A 16,860-nucleotide genomic window follows, 5' to 3' on the forward strand; every position below is an offset into this window, starting at 1 on the left:
CCCTAAAAATTACTAACTGCCACTGATTAAACATACAGGACTAACATAAAGCAGAGATGAAATCTTAACTTGTCAGCTTTATCATTTTCTGCCCTCCCCCAATTTTTCATATGGAGTAAACAATATTCAATAAAACAAGATCCTTATTTTAATTCCTGCACTCATTTACAAAGAGGCAACAAGGATACTAGATGGCTTTGGAGGTTTATAACTTTTTAATATTAGAGGAACATTAAACATTTTAATACTATAGTAGGAACTCAAGTTACAAATGATCGTGCTGAGAAAATATAAAGCTATGACTCTTAAAAAACAAGCAAGCAAACCAATATTTAATAACATTTGTTTTGTTAGGAGATGTCCTCTAGTTCTTCCAACCAAGTCAGTAGTTCACTTATCTGTAGTTCACTTCCCATGCTTTTAGTTACCATAGTATGAAAATATTAAATGGAAAGTTCTATAAATAAGCAAGTCATAATTTTTTTTAATTTCACATTGATGTGATAGGACAAAATTTCATGCTATCCTGCTCCATCTTACCCAGAATTGAATCATCTCTTTATCCAGTGTATCTACACTGTCTAAGCTACCTGCCCTGTAGTCACTTAATAACTGGCTTGGTTAATTAACACAATGGCTGTGGTGGTTGTATCACAAGGTTGTGTTCAAGTAAATAATATGCACACAAATTTTATTACAGTATGTTGTTATAATTTTCTATTTTGATATTAGTTATTGTTAATCAACTGTGCCCAATCTATAAATTAAACCTTATTATACAGGTAAGTGTGTACAGTAATAAACATAGTAACTTTAGGGTTTGTCATTATCTGTGGTTTCAGGCAACCACTGTGGCCTTGGAGTGTGTGCCCTGTGGGGATGGGGGTCCTGTACTTAGCACCTTCTCAGGGCTGGCCCAACTCCAGGGCAAGAAATATGAGATTGAATGAGACAAACAGCCTCAAAAATAGATTCATGCCATCTACAAATGCATGAAAAACTTGTCAAGATTAAAACAGAAAGACTATTATGGCTCTAGGTAAAGAAGCTTTTAAAAAAGAGAAATGAGAACCAAGATCTGTCATTTAAAGGCACAAGATCCCAGTGATGAATGTAACTGTACTGTATACTTTAAAAGTGCCAATAAACTCAATAAAAAACAAAAAACAAACAAACAAAGAGAAGTAGCATTTCAGGAATCAGTATATATTTCCTAACCTGAAGAATTAGTAAAAAGACTAAGAAATATCTGCTCAGGAAGAATAAGTATTTCAGATCTAATGCACAGCATGGTGACTACTGTTAAAAATAATGCACTATATATTTCAAAATTGCTGTGAAAATAAATTTCAAATGTGCTCACCACAAAAGTGATGCTAGATATATGAATTGGCTTGTTTTAATCCTTCTACAATGGGTACAAATATGAAAAATAAGTGTGTTCTAAAACTTTAAATATATATTACTTTTTATTTATTACTTTTATTAGTAGTTGCCAATTTAAATTTTTTTTCTGGCACTGTGGATCGAATTGAGGACCTTGAGCTTGTGAGGTAGACATTGGAAACACTGAGCTAAATCCCCAAACCAATTTAAAACTTTTAAAAGGAAGTGTTAAGGAAATTTCTTAAACTAAAGGGAAATCATACTTTAGGAAAATGCAGATCCTCTGAACTGTGTGTGAATTACATCAAAAATGCTAAGAACTTAATAATGGCCAGAGATAATTCTTTCCTTTTCACCAAATATCCTGTACACCACAACAGCAAAATAGTATAAGTATCTATAGCAACAACCCTTTCCATGGGGAACTTTGGCTATCACAGTTAAACCTGTGTACCCAGAGTTACGTCCACTGGAAATAAGTCCTCAGGGTGTTTCCCTGGCCATCCTGAGCCACTGGCTTGCCACCATTGAGGGACCCAGTCCACTGAGACCTGTCACTTCCACTCCACCTCAGCCATTTCCTGCAAGTCCTTGACCCTGTGTGTGACCCTCCTGCCACAGGTGTCACCTCAGTCATATGTGCAGCTGGGAGTGAGATCTTGCTTAACTAATTAAGTGTCAGAGGGAGAGAGAGAACAGAATCTTACCACAACTCCTGGTCATTTGAAAAGAAATATTACCTTCAAGGAAAAGTCCTTACTGATATCTGAAGTGCAAAACATATTTCTCTTGTTTCAGGCTAACCTGGCCAAGGAGATTTGAATTTAAATAAGGATGGGCTGGAGCCTATCAATCCAAGGTGATGGGGTAGCAGAGAAAGCCAGGGTCAGGGATCACTGCTCTGGATCGGTCTGTCCCCTGGGTCACCCTTTGCCATTCTGAAGGGGCCTGGCAAAGGTGTGGACACCCACAGGACCTTCACTCCAGCTTTAGAGCAGAGACAGAGGCAGCCTTCAGGTGGGAACCAGTCTCCTGATCCTGCTCAGAGACCTCTTCACCTTGTCCCTGTCCATACTGAGTGTGCCTGAATACCCCTTCCTCACCCTGCAGACCCTACCCCACTTCGCACACCTACCACAGGGCTGCTCTGGCCTCCTCTTCCATCCTGGGTAGGAAGCTCCTTTTATTCCCACCTCCTTGTCTCCAGGAATATGTCTCAATCTCCCCTAATCCAAAGAATCAAAAGCCTTCCTTGCATTTTTATGATGTGCTAGGCAGCACCCTATCTTTTCTTGTCCCCTTTGAAATTTAAATATCTCCTACAGAAGAATCTGTAACACCTCTCTCCCCTTCCCAACCCAATGGGTTTTGCCCCCACACTCCACCACCCATAAAGACTCCAGCGGCCACCTTGTCAAATCCAGAATGCCACATATATTTACAAAAATGTCTCTTGGGTCTCATCTCCTGGGTTTCCCACAGGCACACAAATCCATCATGTCCAAAATTGAGCTGGTCACCCACCCATCCCTGCCACACTCAGGACAAACTTTCTTCTGCTATGTCCAGAGTCTTGATGACAAAGCCGCTATATTCCCTGCAGACTCAGAGTCTTCTTTGCCTCATCCAGATTCTTCACAGACCCTCTGGTCTTTCCTTCCCATGCTCTTCTCCCTGTCCATGGTGTCAGTCACCTCTGTAGTGAATGCTTTTTTGGTCCATTGTCTTATTGCAGTGTTTCAGAATGGAACAGAGTGGACAGACTCTGGGGAAAGACTAAGCTCTCCATTTTCACTCTGCTCTCTCCACCCATTTTCCACAAACCAAGATTTGCAAATCTAACTATACTTCTTGAATAATTTCAATAGTTTCTCCATGCCTAAGAGTAAAGCACAAATATTAACATGACATAAAAGCATCTTACAGTCTTGGCCTTCCTTCTATGATAGCTTGCTATTGAAGAACACAGACCACAGCGCTCCACCATGAACTACCTGTGGGAGTCAAGGCAGGTTCTTAGCCTCCCTGGCTTCAGATTCCTCCCTTGTGGACTAGGGATAATTACAATAGAATTCGCAGGCACCAGGGAACATCTAACATGTGAATATCCCTAAATGGTTTAGAACAGCACCTGGCATGAGAGAATGTTACATGCCTTTGTCAGCTGTGTACATTGCACCCTCACCCTCACCTGTGGTCACTCTTCTTCTCTCATGTATGCCAATATGTGACCATGCTGCCCTCCAGTATAGCCAGTACCATGCAGTTCCCCAAACACACCGTGCTGGTAATTTCAGGTCTGGGCTACTTATCGACTGTGTAATTCCCTTTATCAACGTGCTTACATCTTCATTTCCCAGGAAATTGGTACAATCATCGCTTTTGCAGAAAGTCTTCCCTGAGACCCTGAGATTTCCCCCCACCACACTGAGACGCCACGGCACCCCATGAACAGCATTTTAGCATGCCTTGCTTCAATTTGCTGTTTTCCTAAATCTCAGAGTGACCCGTTGTGAATATTTATCACATGCCATCCCTGTTCTAATCACCACGTGTGTTCTCTGATGTAGGCATCACAGCTGGCCCTCCTCCTGTATTCATCAGTGGTGAACATATTTGTCATTCCTCCTAGGTTATGAGGCTCTCTATGTCCTGATTGTCTTTGAATCTCTAACACCTAGTGAGATGCCCGGTGCCTAGTGGGTACATAGTTAAATTAATATCTCTTAAGTATGCCGTTGAGAAATGGGCTACATTCCAAGAGAGATGGGAACATGCACAAATTACTGACACTGGGGGACATTTAGGGAAAGGACGGATAGCAGTTGGATCTGAAATTCATTGGTGCTATAAACAAAGACCGCTGTAACTATCTCACCCCATCGTTAAATGGTTATTACTATATGAACATTTTCTATACTGTAGAAGGGTTAATGTGTTCTCATTTGATTCTGTACTGCCACATAATTTCAGGTCTTTCCAAGGACACAATAATCCAATTCATAATGACGTTTTATTCCACTCTCTTGATTCAAGGGTCATATGCAAAGTTCTGGGAAGTTTTACATGGCCCTTACCTCGTGGGTTGTCCACTTTTGATGAAGGGTAAAGAGATACATACCCTAATGACCTTTTCTTCTTGTTGAACACCAGATGGAAATAGTCACAAACTATGCAGAATTATAATCAGGAGAAGTTAATGTTATAGCTTCTATGGCAATGGCCTAAGACCATAAATACAAGTATGTGCTGCTTAATTGTTCCAAAGGGATATGATTTTATAAATCAGAACAGTGTAAAAAAAATTCAGACATAAATATTTGGGTTTCAAATAATTTTTCTCCCCTACTCTTTCAGCACATAGTAACTTCTATTTGTTTAGGTAGCAGAAATTGGTTAAAATCAGAACTAGCATACTGAATAAAATAAAGTATGTCTAGGATACCTTGAAAGTGATCTTGGCAGAGAGGGAGTAACATGCAGGACCCAGAGGGTGCCCATGGGAAGGGGCCAGCTGAACACACTCAGGTCTGGAGTCCCAGGTGATCCCCAGGACCCCAAGACCTAGCTTTATCCATTCCAATAATCGGAAGCTTACTAGCATAGGATTCTGGGTCCCCCTTCTGTGTCCTCAAGCACTGAATGTGACGTGAAGTCTCACCTGTCTGCGGTTGTGTTTGCTAAGGAACTACCACTGCTGGAATGAAGCCTGGATGACAAGGCCAGATCTTCCCGTCGGATTTGGAGGCTGGCAAGCTGTGGACAGCACCCCGCAGGAAAACAGTGATGGTAAACCCTTGAACCCTTGAAAATTGCGATGGCATCATCCCTTGGGGAAATTGTTTCACTACTGACATTTATTTTGTTCTCATCTTTGCTTTGTTATGTGGGCAACACACCCATTGGAAACCAACATCAGAGGTGTCCTTTCTGAGCATGTGTATACATTAACCACCTGTCAATCAGGTATAATTTCATTTGCATAGTCAGCTTTAACCTGATTGTTTTACAAGTTTCAGAAAAAGAATATAAAACTTCACGTATATCATTCATCTACTCTTGCTTTGATAAGCAGTTTTGAAGACGAGAAAAAAAATATGTGTAAGCATTTTTACTAAGCTATAAAACATAACCAGTCCTCCCTGATCCACACTGATAAGATATAAGACGAGAGAGAAAATAAAGAACTTGAAAAATAATTATAGACCATCCTTTAAATTGTTGTTCTTCCAGAACCTGACTTATTTTTATGTTGTGTGACTTCTTTCAAAACTTAAATTTGTGAGTATTTTTCTTCTAACTTGCTAACTCCATTAGACAGTGGCAGCTATGATCCACCTCAGATTTTTATAGAATCATATCCTAAGCCTCCATTTCTCTCTGTTGTGATGCTATAGAAAAATCAGTGGGCTGGGGAATTATGCTTATTTATGTCTATTTCTTCAGGTGTTTGTATGAGATGGTGATGTGTACACCTACATATACATGCCTAAATATTCAGTACATATTTATAATGGAACTACATTACAAAATAGGATTTTAAGGAAGAAATTTTAACACTTTCTGGTGTTCTGGATTGAATATCTGAGGCAATTTCAGAGAGCCTTAATGGCAGCTAATCTTTTATGAAGTATGGATGGATGGTTAAAATTTAAAGAGTATGAAAAGTCAATAGTAGCCTGCTGACCCCCTGAATATGTGTGCGCCTTGGCTGGTATGTGTGGTGAATGTCCAGATTGTAAACTGAACCTAATGTGCAAAAACAAAAATCAAAGCAAACAGCAGAAACAGGAACACATCAACATTTCCTGCCTCTCAAATACTGGAGGGAAAGTGCGTGTGAGCCAACAGCCGTCACAGACACATGTAGTGACATTCGTAGGTGACAGAACAGGTGCAGGAACTGTGTGGTCCCGTTTTCATTCCCAACTTCAGATTTTGGTCTGCATAACCATTCCTGACACAGGCCTTTTGGTTATTCATGCAGTCGTCTGCCCTCCCCAGCTGCAGAAAACATGTGGGTGAAATTAGCAAGGAAAGTCCAGGAACACTGGAATCTGTACAGCCACACGCAGGGCTATTAACCATCTGTTTTCTGAACAAAAGTAGAGACAAGGAACTCATTCTTCCTCGCTCTGTATGACGCAGGCATGTACCGGTGTGGGCCCGCTTCTGTCCAAGCCATCAAGCATGGCCATGTGTGTTTCCAGTTTGATGCACCCTTTGTCTTTGCCGAGGTAAGTGGAAACTGGAGGAAAATGCTTTCTCACTTCCTGACCTCTTAACACCTGAGAATAAGATGCAAGGTTGTTCCCTCAGGAACATGATGTATGCTTTCGTTTACAATATCAACTGACTCTTTCCAACCACACGTTCTTAGTGCTAAGTGGGATTCTTATTATTTTTCCTTACTCTGTACTTTGAGAATTTTTTCCCTAAAAGCAAGTGATTTCATGACCAGTGAACTAACTGCTCCAGAGAAATTAAGGGATGAACTGGATCATTCAAGTAAAACTTGGCAGAGAGAGCTTGTGAGTGGAAATTTCAGAGAACAGGACTTCCCTCTAAGCAATCCACATAAAACAAAATCCCCCATTGTGGTCTTAGCTTGAACACTGCATTCCATGTCCTGCCGTTGGGGAGGAGAAGGTGAGCAGGAGAGGGAGGGACACACAATGCTGTTCCAGTAGAGGAATGAGGCCCATTTAACAGGTCAGTAGAGTCACTGGGTGAAGGGTCTGAAGGTCCAGAAAAAATGAGAAGGGACTGGAAACAAAGAAAGCCGTTAGAGGATGCTCCAGAGAGAGTGCTAAAGAGGAAATAATGTAGGAAGTGCCCGGTGAGGAAGGCTGGGAGGCTGCTGAGGGTTGGGGAGTATTTAAAAAGCTGAGAAGCATGGCTTCCCAGAGTACATTTGCATCAAATAACACACTGAAATAATCTTTCTCTTGTATGCAGTTCTTGCTATGTAATCATTTTACCTCATCTGAGGCTTGTGGAAGCCCTTTAAAATGGGCATTATAATTCTCCCCATCCCACCAAAAAGAAAACCATAGCAAACAGCAGCTAAATAACCTTTCCTTACTCATCTATTCTATTTAACAAATGCTAAGATTCAAAGCTGGGTAAGCACCTGAGCTCAGGCTAGAAACCACTCTATGCAACCACTCTAGAAGGAGAAATATTTGGCGTCAGCATGTGCTAAGCACTGTGCTGTAAAGACATCAGAGACTTGCCCTGTCCTTGGGAACATAATTTTTGGTGGGGGAGGTGACAGTGCCTTGAACACATCACAGTGAATAGGAACAATGTAAGAGACGCCAGGGAACCACTGGTCAGATGAGCAGTGAAGACAGCACACAACCTGCGGCTATACCCAGCCATGTGTTAATGGAGAAATAAGGCCGGGCATGACAGTGAGACAGCCAAGTCCACAAGGCACTGTTTAAGCAAGGAGAGCAGCCTGAGAGCAGACTATGAGACCCTGTGTGAGTCATGTAATTCACTGACTTAACATGGTTCTGCCTGTGATTCTCTGACTTTAGGGCGTTGTGATAGGCTGAGTGCATCAAATACATTTTCAACTTACGGCATCTTTAGCTTTCAATCATTTATCAGATTGTAACCCCATCATGACTCGAAGGCTATCTGTATAGCCATGTAATACAAGCAGAATGATGTAGTCATGTAGAGAGGAGATATTATCAGCACTTATTCAGGCAAAGGGGCCTAGAGAGAAGCCAGGGGAGGGAAGGGTTTTAGGTGGAAGAGATGACTTGGGCCTCCACATGCTACGTAGGCAACTCAAAGCTCTGCAGACTCTCTGGCTTACAGTGATGCATCAGGGTGTCAAGATTTGAAGGCTCCAGGAAGCCCACATGGGGTCTCCTATCCTGAGTAATTAGCTTTTCATCTTGTAAGCTAGGGAGAGTCAGCACCATGAGGGGCCAGGAGTGAGACAGGGCATTGGTGGCCTTGGGGGCATGGACTGGATGGGACTGGATGGAAGTGAGAGCCGGGGAGAGGATCAATCACCCCTGTAGGACAGAGACGGAAGGGCTTGAACTACGCAAATGGGAGCAGTTGGGAAAGCTGTCAGGATTGAGGACTATGCAGGAAATAAAGTGAGTGTTGATACTCAGACAGCAAAATCAGAGATTCAGAGTACACAAAAGGACCATGTTTCTTCTACCATACCTGCTGCTGCTGTTTTGAAAGACCTCAGGAGACTGGACTTACTGTACGTGGAGTTTTATCTGTTTGATTTCACTTTGGGATTTGAAGATTTGTACAAACCTCCCCAGCTGCCACCTGATAGTTTATGATGGTCCAAGAACCTCTTAATGGGAAATCACTCTACAATCCCCAAAGCCTTCTTTTTATATTTTTATGGTGTTTTATGGCTGTAAAGAAAGAGGCAAGGCCTCCCTGCACAAATGAATGGGCTAATAGCTGTTAATGCTGGCACTCTTTGCTGTTATTAAATATAGATCATGGTGTTAGGAATGTCATCAGGATCTGCAGATTATCATCTCTCACCCACTGCAGAGCTTTCCTGGCAGCGGGTACATGGTGCTGCTCTGTGAGAGAAGCACAGGCTGCTGAAAGTGTGTGAGGCATCTTAGCTCAAGGGCGCCTGAGGAGGCCACCCTGGGGGGGGCATTGTAAGGAACTGTCATGAGTCTTTGTGTGACTCAGGCCTGAGCCCGTGGCTGCTTCCTTTCCCTCCTCCTTGCTGCAGTCATCAGCCTCTTACTACCCCTCCTATGTCAGCAGCCGCTTGCTGTTCTTGCTCTTCAGTGTGCAGACGTCCTTAGCTATTCCTTACTCATTTTGAGGCCAGGTCAAGCATCATGGGCGCTGACTTTCTTAGTTTTCCTAGGCCCTGTTCTCTTTGAGTGAAAGCAGAACCTGAAAGAAGAGAGGTATTCAGGGACAGCATTGTCCCTTCTGGTCCTTTACCTCCCCTTCTTTGTGGATGCAAAGGAACGGAGGGCAGAGGCTTCATGACCATCCTCTGATTCTCTAACCTCCTCCCTCCTTGAGAGTTCCATGGTGAGTTCCTCCAGTCCTGAAGACCCATTTCCCTTCTCTTCCCCACACATGGTGGCCTCCGGGCTTCTAAAGAGACCAGCAAAGAGTAGGGTACCAATGAGTGCCTGGCGTCCTCCGCATCCACCTGGCCACCAAGAGCTTGGGCTTTTCAGCAAAGAAGTCTCTACTTGGTAAAGATGGTTCTCTTCTGTGTTAACTCCTTATTGGCGTCACTGCCTTCTTCACACCACCATACCCTGGAATGACACACACAGGCACATACACCACACCCCCCCATGTGTCTGTATGCACACATGGGCATGATCACAAGCACACACCTGAAAGGCACTGGGATGGCAGTGACTGGCTCCCCAGGGCCCCACTGCCGCCCCTTGCTCCTGAAGCTGCACTTTCTGGGCCAGCTCTTCTCCGTACCCAACCTGCGCAGTGCTTCACTGTGGGTTCTTTGTCCTCAATTCAAGCTTGTTGGTTCTGCTTCCCTGGTTAGATGCAGCTCATTTTTAAGTGTCTCCTTTTCTGACCTAAAATGATTCACCCATGTCTTCGAATAATATATAAAATTGGAGATTTATTTTGGCTTTCTTAATCTTCCTTGTGCATCTTGCCAAAACTATTTTTTAAAATATGCTGAGTCCAGCCACTTCCATGATCTCCACTGTTACCTCCGGAGCCTAGCACAGTGCTCAGCTCTACAAAGTTGCCTCTAAACTCTTCTACCTCTCTACCTCCTTCTGTTTATTCTCCACACATCAGCCAGAATTATCCCTCAAAGTTTAAATTAAAATAGTTACACTTCTGCCCTGAATCTTCCAGTGGTTTCCTCTCAGCTTACTATTAGATTGACTGTGAATCTTTATAAAATTCTGTATATTCTAGCCCCTGGCTTCCCTTTTCTTCCAGCTCATTTCTCTACAGCCCTACTGACCTTCTTGTTCTTCTGGAAACACCCAAGCATGCTCTTGTGTCAGCGTTTTACCCATAGTTTACCTTTTCTAGAAATGCTCCCCACTCCGCCAGCGCCCCGTCTTCTATGGTAGGAGAATAGTCTGCATGTCCTGTTCCCTCCTGCAATCAGGCCTCAGTCAGGTCACCTCTTCAAAATGGCCACTCACATAAACTATTTCTATGTCCCCTGTTTTCATTTTCCTACTCTGCCTCAGAGTTTATACTCTCCCTTCTACAATAGTAGCACCATGGAGCTAGGGTCTATTGTAGTCTCACTGCTGAGACCAAGATCTGGTGCAGAGCAGCTGGCAATAAATATTTGTTGAATGAATACTTGAATGAATTAATCAAATAAGAGCTGGTGCAGAATAAGCTGCTAAGAACAGTACCCTGGAAATAAGGACAAAGCTGCATTTTCTAGCTCTGGCAATACTAGTTGGAGAAAAGGCAAGTGTATGAAGTAGCAGGGAGTGCACACAGGACTGGCACAGTCCCTGGCACATATAAGCTGAGGATGACAATTACAGGGTGGGTGCTTGACAGACTGTTCCAGGAATGCCCGGGCCAGGTAGCCATCCACTGCCTCAATATGCCCCAGAGAAACAACCCTTCCTCTACAGAGTGCACAGGGGAGGTGATCTCCTGCTGGGAACCAACGCTGGCTCTGCCCATGGTGCTGAAAACCAGAGCGCATTTCCCACTCCAGTAACAAGTAAGGCATCTGCCAGCCCTGCATGTGCGTTTCCCTTCTATGGGTGCAAGTGGAAACTCACAGAGTGGGCCTTCCAGCCTGCTGAGGTTGCAGTCCACCGTTACAGAGCCCCCAGGGCCCCAGTCAATGGCATAGGCTGCTTAGGAAGTTCCTGTGTCTGATAATGAGGCAAGGGAGCCACATCATGAGAAGGCCATCAGATTTCACAAGAGGATGCCCAGTCCCACATGACCCTTGCTCCCTCAAGTGTAGGAGAAGCACTAGATGGTTACTCAGAATGCTTTCCATCCAAAAGAAGAGAAAGAAGTTAGCTTTATATGTAGAGCCCTCACCAGCCACACCAATCTACTACTACCCCTTTGGAGAAAGATTCAGCAACTCACCAAGCACCACATGGCCTAAGTATTGTGACTTGTGGTAAACCCTGCACTTGACCACTGGTTCAGTGGTCTCCTGTGGGCCCTTTCATTACTGCTTTTTTCAGCTCTCTCAGTGATTCTTCTGTGTAGCTGAATGGAGAACAAGTACACTAGAGGCTGGAAATGAAAATGAGAGTTTGTGGATGTCACTTGAAAAGAAACCTTTCTGCCTACCTCCCATCTCAATATGCACATACGAAAAGCAACTCACCCTCATATTTCTCCCATCCACTCCCTGTAAGGGACCATGTTAGTGGGCTGGCCTACAGTTTCAGTCTCCACAAATTTCTTAAGCTGTACTCAAGAGGAGCTCAAGATTTAGCCACTTTCCTATTTAGCCTTATCTCCCTGCAAAACTGCAAACTATTGTAAGAGCTGTTAATAAGAGGATATTTGTCATTGTCATTGCTGTAATTTGCAAGTCGAGAGGGTAGCTGTTTGTGCTCCAGGGGGATGTTGAAATTCTCAGGGAGCTCTTCTAAAGTTTCCTTAACTTTTTTCCGAAACAACATATAATTTTTGGTTAGCTGCTGTGTTCTCTCCTGTCCTGACTGCTGATTTCACATTCCAGCCATTCCTTCCCTCTAGGCTTTAGGCCACAACTCCTGGGTTTCCTGCACTTCTGACTTGGCTGTCACTGTCCATCCAGCTCCTCCACACCACCCCTCATGCTCCCAGAGTATCTCAGACTTATCCTCTCAAGGTGTTCATAGCATTGCACTTCAGGGATTCCGAGGCCTTAGTGTTCATTAGAATTGTCTAAAACCTCTTTAAAAACACAACAGGTTTAGGTCCCACCCAAGACCTCCTGAATCAGGCATCTACCTTTTTTAAAGCCCCCCAGGTAATTTTGATGAGTGGAGTCTCCCTTACTATCATGTAAGCCCTATAATGGAAGGACCAAGTCTATTTTTCCCATTGTTAGGGTTCCAGCACCTTGAATGATATCTGAGAATGCTATTAAATAATACATAATTATCGATAACATTTACTGAGAGTTAGCTCTTTGCCAGACACTCTGAGAAGTAGTTTACATGCACTTACTTCAGTTCATTCTGCCAGTCATCGTGTGAGGAAGAGCTATTATTGCACTGCTTAAAAGAAGGGAACAGGAGCTGGGAAAGGGACTTGGAAAATATGTAGTGAATATGTCTGTGGTTGTTGGCAGTGCTAATCACATTTCCTGTCTGCTACCACATTAATGAAGGAACACCCCAAAAATGGATCTTAAAGAATACAACAGGAGAACTGAGGTGTAGCTTAGTGGTAGAGCTCTACCAAGCATTCCCAAAGCATTGTGTTTGTTCCACAACATTGCAAATCTAGAATATATCAGAGACACCCCTGGGAATCTTAGGATATTCACATCACATCCATCCACAGATTCAGACATTATCTCTACAAAGTAAAGTGGGAAAGCCAAACATTGGGGGAGCTTGGGGATCAGCCACCACGGTCCCATGATGCTATTTCCAAGTCTTACAAATAGCATTTTTTAGTTGCTGAGCCACCAGAAAATTGCCTGAATTCCTCCTGGATGGTCTAATCTTATTTTTCAATTAAATGCTTTTTTGGCTGCAAGAAATAGAATTAATATGACTAAAACCATTGAGGTTTATTTTTCATAAAGAAGTAATCTTAAAGGAGATGGTCCCAAGGCTGCCTCAATATTGACTCACCTCGTCAAGCCTGCAAATGCCCCTCCCTTGCCACTCTGCCAGCCTCTGCCATGGACAGAGCTGTTCTTCACCATCCCAGGGGTCACAGTAGTTTCTAATGACACTCCGTCTCCCATGTGAACATCTGCAAGCTGGAAGGAAAGGACAGACTCTCCTGTACACCTCTCTCCTTTCATAAAAGGAAAGAGTGCTTTCCGAGAAGCCCCTGGTGGACTTCCTCTCCTTTCTGGAAGTAAATTTCATGGCCTTTGCTAGGTTAAAAGAGGTCTGGGAAGGCAGGAAATGGGCATGTGTTTCCAGGAGGTGGAATTCCCAGGAAGAAAAATGAGAGAAATAAATGGTTGCTACTTAGACAACTGATAACAGCAGTCCCTGGGTATTCTCCATTTCAAATCCTCATGATCAATCTAAAGTGGGTTTTCCCTTTGGAAATTTTTTGTGAATTCTACATTATGTGTCTTTATTGGTATGCGTTTCCCATACATAAAATTTATGTTCACTTTGAGGAATATATATATTACACGTATTGATCACATATATTCTCCTTCCCCCAACCCTCTATCTCCCTTCCCCTGATCTCCTTCTCCACCCCTAAAGTCTAACTTCCCATTTTCTACCATTTCTCCTTTATTTTACTCTTTAATTTACTTATATTTTGAGTTTCTCATGGAAGAGAAACTGCACAATATCTAACTGTTGGTATTGTTAAAGCAAACTTGGCCCTGTGAATCCAATGCTATTGAACAAAGTCACATGCCAACTCTAGGGCTTCTACATGTCTACCCCATGGGAAGTTAGTGATTGGGGCAACAAGGAATTTCTTTCATTGTTTATTGAGACATTATATTTGCGTTTAATGGGTACACTAAGGTAATTTGATATGTATACACAATCTGTAATAATTAAATCAAGTTAATAAGCCCTTTCATCTCATCAAATGTTAGCCATTTTTATATTTTAGGAACTTTGTACTTTTTTTTTTGGTACTGGGGATTGAACTCAGGTCCTTGTGCTTGCAAGGCAGGCCACCGAACTGCTGAGCTGAATCCCCGGCCCCTGTGCTTTTTTTTCTGGTCCTTTTGAAATATATTATGGATTGTTTCACCCGATACCCTGCTGTGCTAGAGGAAACTCTCACAGAAGGAATCAGTAAGTGACACAGAGAAGCAGAAGAATGGAAGTAAAATAACAAATTTACTTATCGATAAGGGTTGATTGCACATAAACTGTGCCTGGATTGACGATGCGTTGGGTTACAACTCCTCCTTTTATAGGGTTTCACAGCCTTGACTTCATTTGGGTGGTGCCATTTCATTCTCACAGTTCAAATCATGGTCACAGAATAGTTCATCTTTTCAACCCAGACGTAACAGTTCTTTGCAGTTGGGGAGTTTACCTTTAAGATTCACCTGGTTATCTGTTCTAGTCCATAGAAAGGTGGGTATTCAGGGTTAGGGGAGCAAATGTTAGCATTGGGTTCATTCATCTACACAGTCTTGATCATGTCGTTCCAGTCTCTTCGGAGCTCAAGACCTTGATGTGCCCTGTTATCTCAGAATGAGACCAATGCCTCATTCAGCAATTAGTACATTCAGTGCCTATTAGTGCTAAGCAAAACAAACTACTGTTAGAGATAGCAGAAGCCATTTTACATTGTAACACTTTATAGGTTTTTGCTATTTATAAAAGATTTCCCTATGAAAACCAGACCAATTCCTCCTGTATGTGTTCTGCTTCTCTTTAGTAAACATTTTCCATGCCCTTCCCAGGCTCTAGGGATCACTCTTCCATTCCTTTCCCTGCAAGACAGACTTTAGCTTCCACCAATTAGTAAGAACTTGTTGTACCTGTCTTTTGGTATCTGTCCCATGAGACTTAATACAATGACCTGCAGTTCCATATGTGTTGTGTCGAAGGGCTTCTTCTGGCTGCATAATATGCCTGTATATGTACTGTATTTCCTTCACCCATTCATGCACTGATGGCCTCCTAGGCTGCTTCCATATTTCAGCTGCTATGAATAGTGCTGCAGTTGTCAACCACGGCATCTGGTGAACTAGATGATGGCTAAGGCTCTGCTTTCTTGTTTGCAGGTCAACAGTGACCTTATTTACATTACAGCTAAGAAAGACGGCACACACGTGGTGCAAAGTGTGGATACCACCCACATTGGGAAATTGATCGTGACCAAACAAATTGGAGGAGATGGCATACAGGATATTACTGATACTTACAAGTTTCAAGAAGGTAATTTACTACAAATGAGTGAACTTTTTTTTAACCTAACTCTATCTGGGATTGTCACCTTGGCATGAGTTCCACAAACATAGCACCTCTAGCATTATGCCCTACCTAGTTTGTTACCACAGAAGTACTAACTTCTGCAAGTGAAAGAAACATCATACCCACGATTTTCCATGCAGTTTTCTTTGTTTGTATGCTTTGAGCAGAATTCCCTTTCTTGTGATTCATGAAGTGGGTTTGTTTAAAGTCTAATCTATTTAAACAAAGTATAGACTATGTTCTTGCTCTCAAGAAACTTAATTTTAAGAAATCCTATTAGAAAACGTTACACAACTAATATAATTTTAGTTCAGTAATACAAACTTAAACAGTTTACATTTGTTTAGTACTTTATAAATTATATTTAATATGTTTTCCCATTAAATTGTCATGGAAACTCTGTGACATTGATAAGGCAATATTAATACAGTGTGATCTCACTAACAAAGGCCAATTAGGTTGAAGGCTATTTTCAATTATAAAACAATGTTATGGTTGTCTGTTGTTAACTTTCATTGTGTAGATTGTTTCACATGCCACTACTGAGTTCAGCTGCATTGCAATCAATATTGAGGGTCCACTCCATGCCTGCAATTGGTTTGGTACAGGGGATCCTGGCAGTGAGCAGATCGTAGTTGGTAGGATAATTAGGCAGAAGGGCCTTTGGGAACAAAGAAGAGAGACATTCAGTCCAACCAAGAGATTCAGAAAATCGAAGCCCCAGAAGGAAAAGACACAGACCTCAGTTAAAGAAAACTGGACAGGAGTTTCTGTATAGCCCAGGGAAGGAGCTGTGAAACAGTCCCCTGTATTTAGATTAGAGTCCTTCGGGATTTAATAAGGCATGGAGCTCTGAATGCCCTGTGGCTGGAGTCAAAGCTGCCCAAGGTCAACACTAGCCAGGAAATGAAGATACTGGGTGCCTTGATCGGAATGTGGAACATATTTTGCAAATCATTTGCCTCTAGAAATTCTTAGAAGAGCTGCATTTATTTTAGTGAATGGATAAAAATGATGAGTAATTAGCATATATCTAAATATTCATCAGTATTCCTAAAATGCTAAGGAGCACAGGATTTGTTTTAAGCATTTTAGACAGTCTCCCTGCCCTTATTTACAAAAGCAATTTACACTATAAAGAAAAAGCTTGTGGAACAGAGAATACATATGCATGGTGCTAGAAATTCAGATTTTTGTCATCTAAACTAGTGAATTTTTATGGTACCTTTGAAAAAATTTATTCTTTCCTTCATTTGGTTATCATCCACCACACAACAAAGGGTTTTTTTCTTTTCTTTTCTTTCTTTGTGGCATTTTCCTAAAACGAAATTTAAAGACAATAAGGCAAAATAAAAACAAAACAAACAAGCAATGTCCTCTT

At 42.3% G+C, this 16,860-nt stretch overlaps 1 protein-coding gene across 2 annotated transcripts in view; it reads left to right on the top strand.

Annotated features, from left to right (window-relative positions):
* The window catches only part of F13a1 (coagulation factor XIII A chain), a 149,402-nt gene that overhangs the window by 101,199 nt on the left and 31,343 nt on the right, over positions 1-16,860 (top strand). For both annotated transcript variants that reach the window (XM_010622800.3, XM_033761934.1), the window contains exons 9-11: positions 5,072-5,175; positions 6,535-6,623; positions 15,290-15,443. In XM_010622800.3, the coding sequence (XP_010621102.1) occupies positions 5,072-5,175; positions 6,535-6,623; positions 15,290-15,443 (347 nt within the window). The remainder of the gene's footprint in view (positions 1-5,071; positions 5,176-6,534; positions 6,624-15,289; positions 15,444-16,860) is intronic.

This window comes from Fukomys damarensis, unplaced genomic scaffold (genome assembly GCF_012274545.1).
Source record: "Fukomys damarensis isolate Sample0158 unplaced genomic scaffold, DMR_v1.0_HiC HiC_scaffold_10, whole genome shotgun sequence".
Lineage (NCBI taxonomy): Eukaryota > Metazoa > Chordata > Mammalia > Rodentia > Bathyergidae > Fukomys > Fukomys damarensis.